Source organism: Delphinapterus leucas, chromosome 4 (genome assembly GCF_059928025.1).
Source record: "Delphinapterus leucas isolate spDelLeu-1000000601 "Yukka" chromosome 4, BTC_Dleu_Yukka2, whole genome shotgun sequence".
Classification (NCBI taxonomy): Eukaryota; Metazoa; Chordata; class Mammalia; order Artiodactyla; family Monodontidae; genus Delphinapterus; species Delphinapterus leucas.
In genome coordinates this window covers 32,162,604-32,176,603 of record NC_143132.1, presented here as the reverse complement: position 1 = coordinate 32,176,603, position 14,000 = coordinate 32,162,604, and the positions used below count along the sequence as shown (strand labels likewise).

Genomic DNA, 14,000 nt, shown 5'->3' with positions numbered 1-14,000 from the left:
GAAATCAGTAAAGCAGCCTGAGATAAAGTAGCCAAGACATAGGAAGACAATTCGAAGGAAACACTACACCTCGGGAGGAGAAGTAGGGAACTCGGTGGAATAATTTTCTAAATAATATTTTAAATTATAAATCTGCTCTTACGGAACATCTAAAATGGCTTTTAGTTTGTTCATCTGTATTTTTTTTTTTTTGAGATGACTTTTTCTAATTTTAGAGAGACCTTCATTTGTGAAGAGACCTAGTAACTTGGCAGTCACTGTGGATGACAGTGCAGAATTTAAATGTGAGGCCCGAGGCGACCCTGTGCCCACAGTACGATGGAGGAAAGATGATGGGGAACTGCCCAAATCCAGGTATGGATCAGAATTTAATGATGGGATTCATCCACTTGGAATTTCTACAGTTCTCATCAGACCACTTTTCACATATAAGCCATTAGAATGGTCTACTCTAGACTCCTTGATCTCCTTGGGCCAGACATAGTAACGGAGATAATTAGAATCAGAAGGTTGCCATGCTTTCTTTGAGAGTGTACAGATAACTGTAAGCTCATGACCCCAGCCTGCCCAGGGAACCCTTGGAAGATGTGACATTCCTTAAACAGTTTTCTCTTTGTCCAACCAGACTACAGTTAATACCAATGTCTTATATGGGAATAGGTAGGGAAGGGAGGTACAGCACTAAAGATGTGACTACAAACCAATTAAAAAGCAAACTCCCTTTTCCTTAGCTACAACATCACCAGGGAATGGTAGAAGAGGTCAGAGTTTCTTGATATCTATCAAATCCTTAAATTGGCTAGAAGCAGAGATACACTCGCAGCCTTAGGGAATGAGGTAATGAAATGAAACTTTCAGGCACTGTCTTTAGGCTGTCTTCTCTAGTGTGTCCCTTCATTCAGCAGACATACCTTGAGCCCCTGCTAGGTTTGGGGGTCACAGCAAGTGTTTAGGTATAGTTTCTGCTGTCAAGGAACTCACCAAAGGAGTCATGTATGGATAGATACAGAGTAACGTAACAAACCCTTTTGCTGCATAAAGGTAGACCCATGGGAGCAGAAAATCAGGAGAGAGTTCTCAAAGGAAAGTGACATAGAAGCAATGTCTTGAAAAATATGTATCAATTTGATAAGCAAGAAAGAGGAGAAGAGTATTCCAGGAAAAGAGACATCACAACATAGACACATATCTAAGACTGTTTTGAGTGGTGGAAATTTAGCATGGCGGTACACAGCGCATGTGGCAAGAAGTTATGGGAAACCAGGCTGGAGATAGTGAGGCCGGATTTACAGGACTTTGTATCGACTAAAGAATTCTGAATCATACGGCATGCACATTGATAAGCCAAGAGGGATAACTATGAACAGAATTGCTTTTTAGAGGAAATAATTTTTTTAGCATTATGGGTATCACATTAATGTGGCAAGGGGTTGGGGGGATGCCGTTGTCTGGGTCACCATTGTTGTTGTCCAGATAAGAGATGTGAATCGCCTGAACCGGGAGATGAGATGGAAATAGGCTAGGGGTCCATCATGGAGAGAAAGCTCTGAGACCCAATTGATGAATTGAATGATTTGTTATATATAGGGAGCTGGTGAAGGAAGATAGGTAGGTTGTGTTAGGAGAAGGAGTTGTTTTATGTGATAGGATAAGAAAAAAATGTTTTATCTAACGTATTAAATATTAAGTGTCTCTGGAGGTATGATGTCTAATTATTAGTCAGGATTATGAATTTGGAGCTTAAGTGAAATAGGGGCAGCAAATGTTTGTGTGGTCGATCAGTATATAAACTAGTGTAGGTAGTATAACTCAGGGATATCATATAGAGTAAAAAGAGGACTGAGGTGAAATTTCAAGGGACACCCAACATTTAAGAAAAGGCAAGATGAGGCAAGGCAAGGGAATTCCAGAATAAGACTCTCTGGGTTTAAATATTAACTCTGCCATTAAAATAGCTGAAGACCAAAGCCAAGCTACCTTACCTTCCTATGCCTCAATTTTCTCATCTACCAAATGGAGATGAGCATAATACTTCATAAGGTGTTATAAGAATTTTAAAAGATAGAACCTACAAAATGCTTAAAGTCTGACATATAATAAAAATGTGTTTAATGGTCACTTAAATTTTAGTATGAGTACAGGAGCTTGAGGAAATAAACAAATAAGCGTCAACTTTGCCTAAAAATATTCTGTTAAAAAGTAGTTTTAATATTTTTGCCCACACGAATATAAAAGAAGTGCTCTTTTCTATGCACATGCTTACTTAGAAGAATGCTGCATTATTTACCTTCTGCTTTAAATTCTCGAGAATGTTGGCTGTGATTTGATACCTAAATACATATTTGTAATGATGGATTCTTTCAAGTAGAAAGTCACTTAACTGTGCTTTCTTTTGTTATGTCACTAGATATGAAATCAGAGATGATCATACCTTGAAAATTCGGAAGGTGATGGCTGGTGACACGGGGTCATATACTTGTGTTGCGGAAAATATGGTTGGAAAAGCTGAAGCCTCCGCTACTCTGACTGTCCAAGGTAAGGTTTGGGGAACATTTTTTGTGGTTGATTTATTATATGAGATACAATGTTGATATTTGAAAATATTACATATTGGAGTAGTCTATATAAAATATAGACTTTAAATAGTGCTGTATATATATACATTATTCCAAACATATTTAAAGGAAATTATTGTTTTGCCTATGGGAGCTCTGTAAGTGTCTGTTACAGGAAATTGAACTAAGTTTTCTAAATTATGAGAGCATTTTCTCCGTCAAGTAGAGGAGGGGAGTGTGCTTTAATCTCTGGGTCTTCAAACACAGAGCTTTAATTAAATGACAGCTACTGCCGCGAAAACTTGATCTTTCAATGAAAATACGTCTACCATTCCTTCAGGTCATGCACTTTCAAGGGTCTGTACAGTTCAGAACAAAAAAGTGAAAAGATTCTGTTTCCCACTAGAATGTAAGATGCATCCATAGAGTAGGGACTTTTGCAGTCTTTTTCTGTGCACACCGTGCCTGTGACTTAACAGACATTCAATAAATATTTGTTGAGTGAATTAATTGCATTTGTACTTTGCTAATTTTGATGAAGATTTATTATTTGGTGTGATGTGTGAGCCAAAATGGGTGCCATATTCTTTGGCTACAAGCTTTTGAATGTCAAAGTCACATCTTAAACTGATATGCAGAAATGGTTCTGTCACCTCCTTTGTCTCCATAATTTCATATGTGTTTCATTCTCATTATCCCTTTTCCCCTTTTTCCATGATGTCATACTGATTATTTCTTACTATGTATCATCTGAGAACTTTCTCTCATGTTTTTCCTTTTTAGGGACAAATTGTTTATTGTGGAATTTGAGAGACAGTGACCTTTAAAGAGCATTTTGTTGGTGAAAAAAATTCCGTATTTTGACACGTATATAAACAGGGATTTTGACCATAAACCACTTAGCTTGTTTCTGAGTATGACATTAGCAACACTTGCTCTGTCATCTTTTCTGAGCACTGTCTCCTCTAAGGCTATTACGAAGAAAAAGGTGGCTTTTGAAGGAGAGCTTCTACTGTGGGCTTTCTACAAAAGAGCCTTGTGGGCTTTTTACAGTAGAAAAAAGGAATAAAGAATATTTCCTTCCTGTCTCTAAAGCCATTATGTCCCCCTTTGGGGTTTTTAGCTCAACCTCATAAAAACAAAAGAAAAAAAAAGAAAAGATCAAGAACAAACATTGAATTTCTAAGGCCTAGACTACTTCTCTTTAATCTGAGTTAGACTTGAACTCCACATAAGGCTAAAACTGTAAGAAAAGAAAACCCCTTTACATTTAGAGAAAGCATAAATTTAAGAGATGTCAAGTTCAAGTTCAGAAGCCCTCCGGAGGGAGTGAAAGTAGCCCAGGATGAATCCAAGACATGAAAAGGTGTGTCTATCTCCAGGCAATTGTGACAGGGAGGCTGACTGTCTATTATATTAGTCAGAGAGATGATGCTTTTATAAATAATAGCCATTCTGCTGTGTCTACAGTAGACATTGAAATCAAAATAGAGTTTCTTCCTGCAATTTTATACTCAATTCCAAAGTTAATTCAGCCTTAAGTTTTCCATATGGAATTCTTGCTCCTAAGCCTGGATTTCAGTGAAAACTGGGTACGAATGATCAAATCCAGAAACTACTTAAGGAATTTAGAAGTTCTTATTTCAACTGCATTGGGTTTTCTATAAACTTATGAAAGATCTGTGTATTGTTGAGAAGTTATTATTTTATTCAACTATTAAAATAAAATATGCATATTAACATCACTGTGAAAATACCTTTAACATGCTAGAATAATATACACAGTATGTCAAAGAAAGTAACATGATTCCCAACAGCAAAACTTAACTAAGAAAAAAAACAAAGGAAACTTTTCAAAGGAAACTTGAGAAGTTATGTATTTTTTTCCTTTGAGATTGAATATAGAAAAATATTAGTTACTACAAAGGAAACTAATCAGAAATGAATACATTTGATAGCAGGAAACAATTATTAGAAATTCAGTAGCATAGTTGTTTTTGATTTCTGTATTTCATTTGTGGTTCATTTTTGAGGCACTATTGGAGTCAGTATGGGCTTAAAAATAATCTTCCTTTTCCTCACTCTTCATGCAATAAATATTTAATTTTGAGAATTGATGTTGGACAACAGAGCCCTGTGTTCCAGTAGCAGTTCGGGGAAAAAAACTGTCTTAAATAAGGGTGAGCGTTTGATTTTCACCCCCAGTACAGATATGATTAGTTCTAACATTTAAAAATTAACCCTCATTTGAGAATTACTTCCTTTTTTTTGATATATATATATATTTTTGAAATCCTGATTCTGCTGTTTTAGAGACTCTGTCTGTATGTATTTCCTCAAGTATTCCATTCTCAACTCATGATTTCTTTGGTTTTAATACTTGTGTATTTTTCACAGTCCTTATAGTATGGTACTGGGCATCTAGTAGGCACTTTATGTAATAAATACTTGTTACAATTTGAAATATGCATTTGAATTCCAACCTTCTGCTTGAGTGGTAGAGATATCACAATACAGTACGTCACAGGGGAAATTCAAGCATTTCTGGTGACTTTGATCCTGAGTGCTAACAATAGGTTACGTTGGATCAGATCTGAATAGATAATCATCTCTGATGGCTGCCTGGTGGTCTGTGTTTGAAAGGAACAGAGTAAAACCTGGGGCTGGACAGAGTTTCCTAAACTTAGATGGAGTTTGTTATCTGATGTTATCTGAACGTGTATATCTAAACTTATCTGAAGCTTGTTAAATATACAGATTATCAAGCATGCCCCTGGAGAACCTGATTTAGTAGATCTGGGTTAGAGCACAGAAATTTGTTTTTATTTTTGTTTTCAAGCAAGTTCATCAGTCTCTGGAATGAGGAGTTACCTGTTGAGCTAACAGAAAGAATAAAGGGCTTTAAAAAATTGCTCTAGGGCTTCCCTGGTGGCGCAGTGGTTGAGAGGCCGCCTGCCGATGCAGGGGACAGGGATTCGCGCCCCGGTCCAGGAGGATCCCACATGCCGCGGAGCGGCTGGGCCCGTGAGCCATGGCCGCTGAGCCTGCGCGTCCGGAGCCTGTGCTCCGCAACAGGAGAGGCCACAACAGTGGGAGGCCTGCGTACCGAAAAAAAAAAAAATTGCTCTAGAGTTTGGGAATTACCAGGGCTGGATGAAGTGTGTTACAGAGAATTGTGTAGCGAAGAGTATAGACATTGGAGTCAGACAAAATGTAGTTGAATCCTATTTCTGTCATTTACCAACTGTGTGGCCTAGAAAAGGTTATTTAGATTACATGAGTCTCAGTTGCCCATGTGTAAAATGGGTACAGTAATACCAACCTCACAGCATTTTTATAAGGATTAAATTAAATTATATATATTTAAAGCTTAACATATTGTCTGTTACAGAGTGTTTTATAAATAAGGAGTGTTGTAGTCATATAAGCGTTATTATTAGTGATAGCTTTATCACTTAATTTTAATAATTATTGGTTATTTCATAAGAAAAGTAGTAATGTTCAGATAATTCTAGACAGGTAGGTCTTCCTTTGCTATTGTAAATGAGAAACCTGAAGTAGTAATATAATCATGATAATTTATTATGTAACAAGTTATTAAAACTCTTCTCAAATATAAAGCATTACCTTTTTATTAAAAAAAACTTTATTGGCTTTTAAACTAAATGTGTTAAGTCTTGTTAGTGCCATCAAAACTAGTGCTGGACTTAATGTTGAGGTTTTGCAAAATAACTAGATAATTTAATGAAAATTACGACCACTTGGGAATAGAAATGATTCAAAAACCGATTACATTTTATGAGCAATGGAGTGTTATCGTTATGAAAAAACGTTCAGCAGAGACTCAGAGACTCTGCAGTAATTTGACCTATTGAAAAATAATTAATGTCCATTACATGACCAATAAAAAATGGTGAAGTAATGCTGTTTGGAATGATCACAACAGAGAAGTGTTTCTGTTTAGCTCCCAGTTAACCAGAAAATTCAGTTAACCTGAACTTGATATTCTGTCATTTTCTGGAATAATCAAAACTTTATTACCTATAAATGTAAACCATCAGTGTTGTTACATTTACGCCTGATGTTTGTCTGCCTCATTTTCCCTCCATACTGTAATAATGTCTATGCACCTCCTCAAGAATTCTCTTTGTAAACCTGTAATACACAAACAAATTCAGGCATCTTTTTAAAGAAATTTCATCTCAATTTTGATTGATTACGTTGTGATAGTTGCATTTTAATGTCTCAATTCGACAAGTATTAGGATTGCTAGCTGTCACAGTAGGAATGAATTATCTTCTGAACTAGTGTTTCATATTGCATAATGGCCCCATCGTTTAAGGAAAAAGATATATACTGTAGTATTTATAACCATTTTATAGGTTGTGACATACCTATAAAATGTAAAGTCTAAGTTGAACAAAATAGATGCAGTGAGGCACCCTGCCAGATTTTTTAAACAGTGTGCTATTGAAACTGCTAAAATTTATGCCTCGGCTTGGTGCTCCGAGAATGGTTGCAGGTTTGTTTTACATTATTTTACTATCTTAATCTAAACCCATTAGGTCTTTATTAGATGCTTGCCAGGTGGGCCTTGAGGTTCTTCTTGTAATCACATGATAGCCAACATAAATTTTCCTGCTTGCTTTCATTTTTGAACCAATTCATAGTAATTTAAACAGTGGGTACTTTTTTTTTTTCTTTGTTGAAGGTAGCCTTTAAAGAAAAGCATGGTGGATGCAGCCTCAAAACACTTAAAAGAAAAATAAAGGCAGAAAAATAACTTTATCATTCTATTAATAGCAAAACCTATAAAATTAGTAATTATTTATGATGACAATCATGTCTGTAGCTTTTTAAATAATTCCATTTATGAGGTGTGCTCTTCTGAAAGAAAGATAGAAGATAAAGCCACACAGAGTTTAAACTCCAAATTTCTCCCATTTCCAAGTTTGTCCTCCACCTCTGAGATTTCTTACAATTCTTTGGTTCAGTGATACTCACTGCTTGAACAAGGCAAACTCGATGGTATTATTAATCTTTCCACTCTCTTTGCAACTTCACAGATAAAGCAGCTCTTATTACTGTCACAATTTCATTGACAAAGTAAATTTGTGACTCTCTATCACCAGAGTGATCGTGTTCCCATCGCTATGTCTGTCACAGGAAACCGAACTGAAAACAAACTTCCATGTACCAGCCATTTCCCAAGCAATCTCATTTTATCTGTGCTGACTTGAACCATTAAGAAAATCTAATCCCATTTTTGTCTGTCTTTCTTACAATAGGCACTAAAAGACATTTAGTCTTCCCATTTCCCTTTAGCCCTAAGTGCTGAGCCAGTTAGACACAGGAAACTGGACGTTTAGTTCACACCCCACTGCACTCCTCCACAGGCCTCTCCCAGGGACCAGTTATTCTTTGAAGCTCAAAAAACAGTTGCTTTTCTGCCCTTTCAGCAACAGCTCTGTTAAAAGAAAAGGCAGATGCCAAACATCTCTAAACCAGGTGATGCTCTGTTACCAGACAATTGGGATTTCTGTGACATCCCAGCTCTTTTCTCATAGGCGCTTATCCATTTTTCTTCCCTTGATGTGAAATTACTCCATTCTCTCAATTTCATCACCTATTTTTTTTGTTTTTTTTTTTTTAGTTCTAAAATATGGTATCATGAATGATGTTGATATCTCCTTAATGTATTCTTGGCATACAATAGGAATGTTCAAATGGATCATCAAAAAGACGTGCATTCTATTCTGTTCTGAAGAACTATTATTTTGTCTGATGCTTCCCATAAGTATTATGCCTACTCTGCAGTGAAGGAACAGAGCACTTCCCCGTTAGGATTGGTTAGCCACTGACAGCCTCTGGAAGGCTGAAACTTGAAGTCTGAGATTGATGTGAGACCGGAGAGACACAAGGCAGAAAAAAAAGACCAGTGCAGTCCTTTGGCTGACTTAACTGCTACTAATGGAATGTTTCCTAGAGCTTCTCTCCTTGCTGCTGGTGAACTGCATGCCAAAGAAAATAAGAAGAAAAAAAAAAAAAGAAAAAGGAAAAGAAAAAAAAAATGCTGAAATATCTTGGGCACTATAGTTTATAATTGACCCCTAGTTAATATCCCAATGAACTAGGAATTGATCAATAGTTATGATTTCCAGTAAAACAAGAAGCAACTGTCAGAGGTTTGGCTAAGCTTTTAAGATTCTCCTAACCCAGTGTGTGAGTATTAATTCACAGGAAATAGTAGTGATGCAGTGAAAACAGGAGCAGACGAGGCATAAGAAGCTGAATTCTTCCGTATTCTTCATTTCAGTTGATGGCAATGCAACCTGCAAATACACACTAGTAGGCAGCTTGGGTGCTGGTGGGGTCATGCTTTACTCTTCCATTTCTCGAATGTCAGTCACCTTAAAATCCTATTTATTTTGCCTTTTAAATATTTCTCAACTCTCAACACCTGTCTTATCTTCTTGTCACTGCTTTATTATCTCTTGTGCAGTGAAACTTAACATCTAACCAGTTTCCTTGCCTCCATCTTGTCCCATAGAATCCATCCTTCATACAACAGGTACATTGACCTAAAATACAAATCGAATTGTATTAGTTCCATTCATGAAACATTGTCATGCTTCCCATCTCTCCAGATAAGGCTCAAAGTACTTAAATGCTGCTCTGCCTGGCTACTTAGTCCCCTCGTGCTACTCCCTTCAGGGTAGTAACACTGTATTGTTTACATATTTTTTCATGTAAATACCACCATGGAGCTTCCGTCTGGGCTTTTCTTTATGTTAGTCCTTTGGTCTAAGATGCTCTGCCCCCACTGACCCATCTTCTACTTGCTAATTACTCCTATCCTTGGATCCAGCTTAGGCAGGCATCTTGCAGGAAGCTTTGCAGGCAGTCCTTACCCCAGTGTCAGGTTAGGGATGCACATTCATGGACCCGTTGCATGCTGTTGCCACCCTTATTGCATTTCAATATCTGCCCCATTTGACTGTGAGTTCCTTACAGACACACTTTATGTACTTCACCTTCTTAGTCTCGTTGCTTATTGCAGTCTTAGGAGCATCCTTGGTGCTCATGTAACATTTTCTGTCTGAGCGAATCAAGGGCTGTTCTGATATATACCAGCTGTGGTATCCTGGGCAAGTCACTTAACTTCTCTGAGTTTTAGTATACTCATCTGTTGAAAAAAATGAATGTACATGGACTATAAACGTCAAAGATGATAGAAAAGTTTTAAAAAGATAATTAACAAAGTATATTCTCATAAAAGTGGTTTGTGGATTATGAAATGCTTATGCAAAATGATGGCTGTTATGATTATTTTTCTCATCTGTTCTTTCAAAACAACTAAAAACCCATTAGAGTCTCAGTAATATTTACGTTGACCATAGAGATGTGAAATTTTTAGTTGCTGCTTAATGTAGAATTTGGTAATTGTTTTGCTTTTCTGCAATTATAATTTTCTGTGATTCCTTGATATTGAGGTCTGTCAAAATCAGCCCTCAGGGGCTTCCCTGGTGGCGCAGTGGTTGAGAGTCCACCTGCCGATGCAGGGGACACGGGTTCGTGCCCCGGTCCGGGAAGATCCCACATGCCACGGAGCGGCTGGGCCCGTGAGCCATGGCCGCTGAGCCTGCGCGTCCGGAGCCTGTGCTCCGCAGCAGGAGAGGCCACAACAGTGAGAGGCCGGCGTACCGAAAAAAAAAAAAAAAAAAAATCAGTCCTCAATATTTTTTTTTTGCTGCTGCTTTAGGAAATGTTCTGTAGGGTAGAACTAACAGTCTTTTCTGATAGACACACATGGATTCAAAAACTGAATGTACAAGATGTTAAATCTCTGATTCTCAGTTTTCTCCTCCGTAAAGGGGAGTAAATATGTCTCCCTCATAGGATTTTGTGGAGATTAAATGAGCTAATATATATGAAATGCTTAGCACATTGTGTGAAGCATTTAAATGCTCAGCAAAAGGAGAAGCAATAAAGGTGATATGAAGAAGGCAGAAGAAGAGAAGGAGTCATTTCAGTCATGTGTCTTTATATGTGTATATATCAGGACTTTATGTAGCTTTAGTGCTCTTAGCTGCTTATCACTGGCTGTATAAAAAGATTAAAGTCTGAGTCATGTATGCATCTCCCATTATACTTTATATAGACACACAATAAATGCTTTTCAATAAACAATGACTATCAAGGTTTCTGTAATTGTGGTTTAAAAAAATGTCAATTTTTATTCTAATTGCTTCAAGAAACAGAAAAAAAGTTAGGTATAACACAAAAAAATCTACATTAGGTAAAAATACTTTTTTGTCTTTATTAATTGTGTGTATTTGATATGCATTTGAGACCAAAATAGTTTTTTTTATTAAACAGATCCATAATTAACATGATTCCCTTTGATCTTTAAACATAATTATTATCCCCCTTTATATGTTCAATGCTGCTAAATTTCCTGATAAAATGAATAATATTGAATCCCTTCACTGCACCTTCCATAAATATAATCCATATATTGGACCAGTTGAAACTAGAGATAAAAATAATGTGGCTAGATTGTCCCCAGTAATAACTTCCATATAATTTAAAACTTTAATAGTCTTGAAAATTAATCAGAAGGCATAGTCCATTAAAAGAAATGTGCATTTGTGCATTGAACATTTTCTAAGATGTGAAATAGCAACTTTGAAGTTTACCAAACCACATGTTAATTTCTGCAACAGAACACTGCAACATGTCATGTGCATGGCTTTTTTTTTTTTATGGACCGCTATATAATTATTTCAGAATGTAAAATTAAAATTTAAGTGAAAATTAAACAATGTAGCTTACTGTGGATTTTATTGCCAGTAGTGAGGGATAAACTTTAATAAACTTGCATTCAAAAACAAACTCTGGGGGAAAGAAAGCCTGTTTTGTAAATTTGTAATTCCCATAAACAGGCTTCACCAGGCTAAAGCTTTCTATCAGCATATGAGATCTGATAGAGGGTAAGAGTCATCTGACTTTTTAGAGCTGGTATAATATCTAGACAGAAAAGAAGTAATGAGAGAAAAAACTGGACCCTTCAGTTCTGAATTTCCTTTCTTTGATGTAGACTTCATTTAAATCATTTGTTGGAACAGTGTGCTTAAATTGCTGATTTCAGAAAAGCTGGCAGTATAATAGTACATTGTTTCTGACCAATAACATGGTTATTTGAGTCAAAGCCAAAACTAATAGTGTCAGATGGCCCTTTTGCAGGTTCAAGTCAGGTTTACTATAATCCAAGATTTTCGTTAAGAACTGTGAATTCACTATTATGAAATGGTAAATAAAGTGTTTCAGATTAAAAAAAAAAGGACTGTGAGTTCAACGTTTTGATGAAACACATATTCTAAGGCCCCCAAAGCTTTACTGGATGACTTTAAGAACCTTGATATGTGTGTGAACATGTCTGCCACACTCTGACAAGATATGGCAGACTGGTTCTTTGGGGAATGATTCTTCATCACACATGGCAGCAATCCACAAAGGCCCAGTAAAGTCAGCGGTACTAGAGTAAACAGTGCTTCAGGGATTGGGATACACACACACACACACACCACACACACACACACGCACACACAGTGTCATATATAAATTTACCACCTCCTATATGTATGTATTGCTACACTCAATGTTGAACTCAAGAGTCTTATTCAGAATGCCTCCCTTATAGGATTTGTTGTGGGTTTTGTGTTTTTGTTGTTGCTTGTTTTGTAGTTAAAATAATGATTTTAAAAATTTAACTGAAGATTTGAGGAGCTAATGAGAATAAAAAAAAGATTAGTTATTATAGAAAGAAAACCCAAAAGACAATGTGTGATTGAAGACTTTTAAAGAGTCAGTATTGCCAGCTGAGCTCTTTGTGAACAGGCTGAAAGTCAAGTGCTATCATTCAAGAGGTTTAATGAAGCCCCACTACAGAATTTAACAAGAGAATGATTTGTGAGAATGGCTTCCTCTCCTAACTGTTCTGATCCAGTGGCATAAATAGGATGCCGAGCTCCACTCCTGCTGGGTTTTTTTTTATGCTATTTGATTTGATTGAGACCCAGCAGCATTATGGCCTATGATTCTTTTCCTTTTTTTTTTTTTTTTTGTAGAAAAGATAAAATAAAGAACTCCTTGTGTTCTTATAGCCTTTCAGAAATAGTCATTTTAACCCTAATGACTGTTGAAGATGTGACATTCTCTTAGATTTCTTTCACTTACTCATGAAGGTTTTGGGTTGCTTTTAGTTATTTCAAACAAACTGATAAAATCTTAAAAATTAATCAAAAGAAAAAGCAATTCTCCACCTAGCCTTCCTACAGAGAACTTGAAACACTCTCTTAATGTTTTTTGCCAAGCAAGTATTTGAGGAAATAAGAAGAGCAGTCAGGTACAAGAAATAATTGATACATAAGATGATTCTGTGACAAATAATGACACAATACCACACTAGTAAATAGCACATCATGGGTCTTCCGTTATGTTCTGAGCTTTACTGTGATTTATTCATCTACATAACAGTGGACAAGTTTCTCTCGTTGCTCAGTTACGTAGATGTATAACTTAGCAACTGTCTTTAGCAACCTACATTATGAACTAATGACATCATCCTGGAAATATGTAACCGAGTTGTGTGGATCTACACAATCTGCATTACTCAGCCTGAGAATGAAATTTGAATGAAATAAATTAGATTTTTGCTCTAGTCATTAATGGGTAGCTCATTTTAAAACATTAGATTCATTACTGACAATCTCACATAACTTTAAGAATTGGAATTATTTTGTGATATTGTGTATAATTTAATGTAAAAGAATTAATTCTAAGTTAATTTACATTGATGTATCCTATTTTGTCCAGAATTATTAGGACATAAAGTGATTGAGGTAAGTCATTGTTTAAGAGAGAATAATCATAAAGAGAATAATTTTAGACTAATTGACATCAAGGACACCCTTTTCTTATGATGAACCCTGGGTGAATTAAATATGCAAGATAATTGAAAAATGGTCTTTTTATGCATCCATATGTATCAAATTTTATTATTTGCTTGCTATCGTTTTAAATATTTTATAGGTATACACAGAATTGAAAATTACACTGAACAGTATTCATCCTTATAGATTCACAAATCATTTCAGTATATTCCAAACATTAGGGTCATCATTAGAATAGTTATACCAGCAGCAGCTGGTGTCCTTTGAGCCTTATTTCAATAATTTCAAAATATAATATGCTTTTTATTTCATTTTTTAAAAGATTCTGTATAAATTGGAAGTCACCACCTTTTAATATCATACCTAAAGTTTGCAAAACTGATTAAAATACCACGAGCACTTTAATTTGCTTTTAAACTGTTATTCTCAGGACTTGATAAATAATGTGCCAGTATAAACACACCTGTAGAAAATACTAAAATAAGTATAA

At 35.9% G+C, this 14,000-nt stretch overlaps 1 protein-coding gene across 1 annotated transcript in view; it reads left to right on the top strand.

Annotated features, from left to right (window-relative positions):
• The window catches only part of ROBO1 (roundabout guidance receptor 1), a 390,378-nt gene that overhangs the window by 277,730 nt on the left and 98,648 nt on the right, over positions 1-14,000 (top strand). Inside the window, exons 5-6 of the mRNA XM_022579460.3 lie at positions 216-354; positions 2,408-2,535. Of these exons, the coding sequence (XP_022435168.1) occupies positions 216-354; positions 2,408-2,535 (267 nt within the window). The remainder of the gene's footprint in view (positions 1-215; positions 355-2,407; positions 2,536-14,000) is intronic.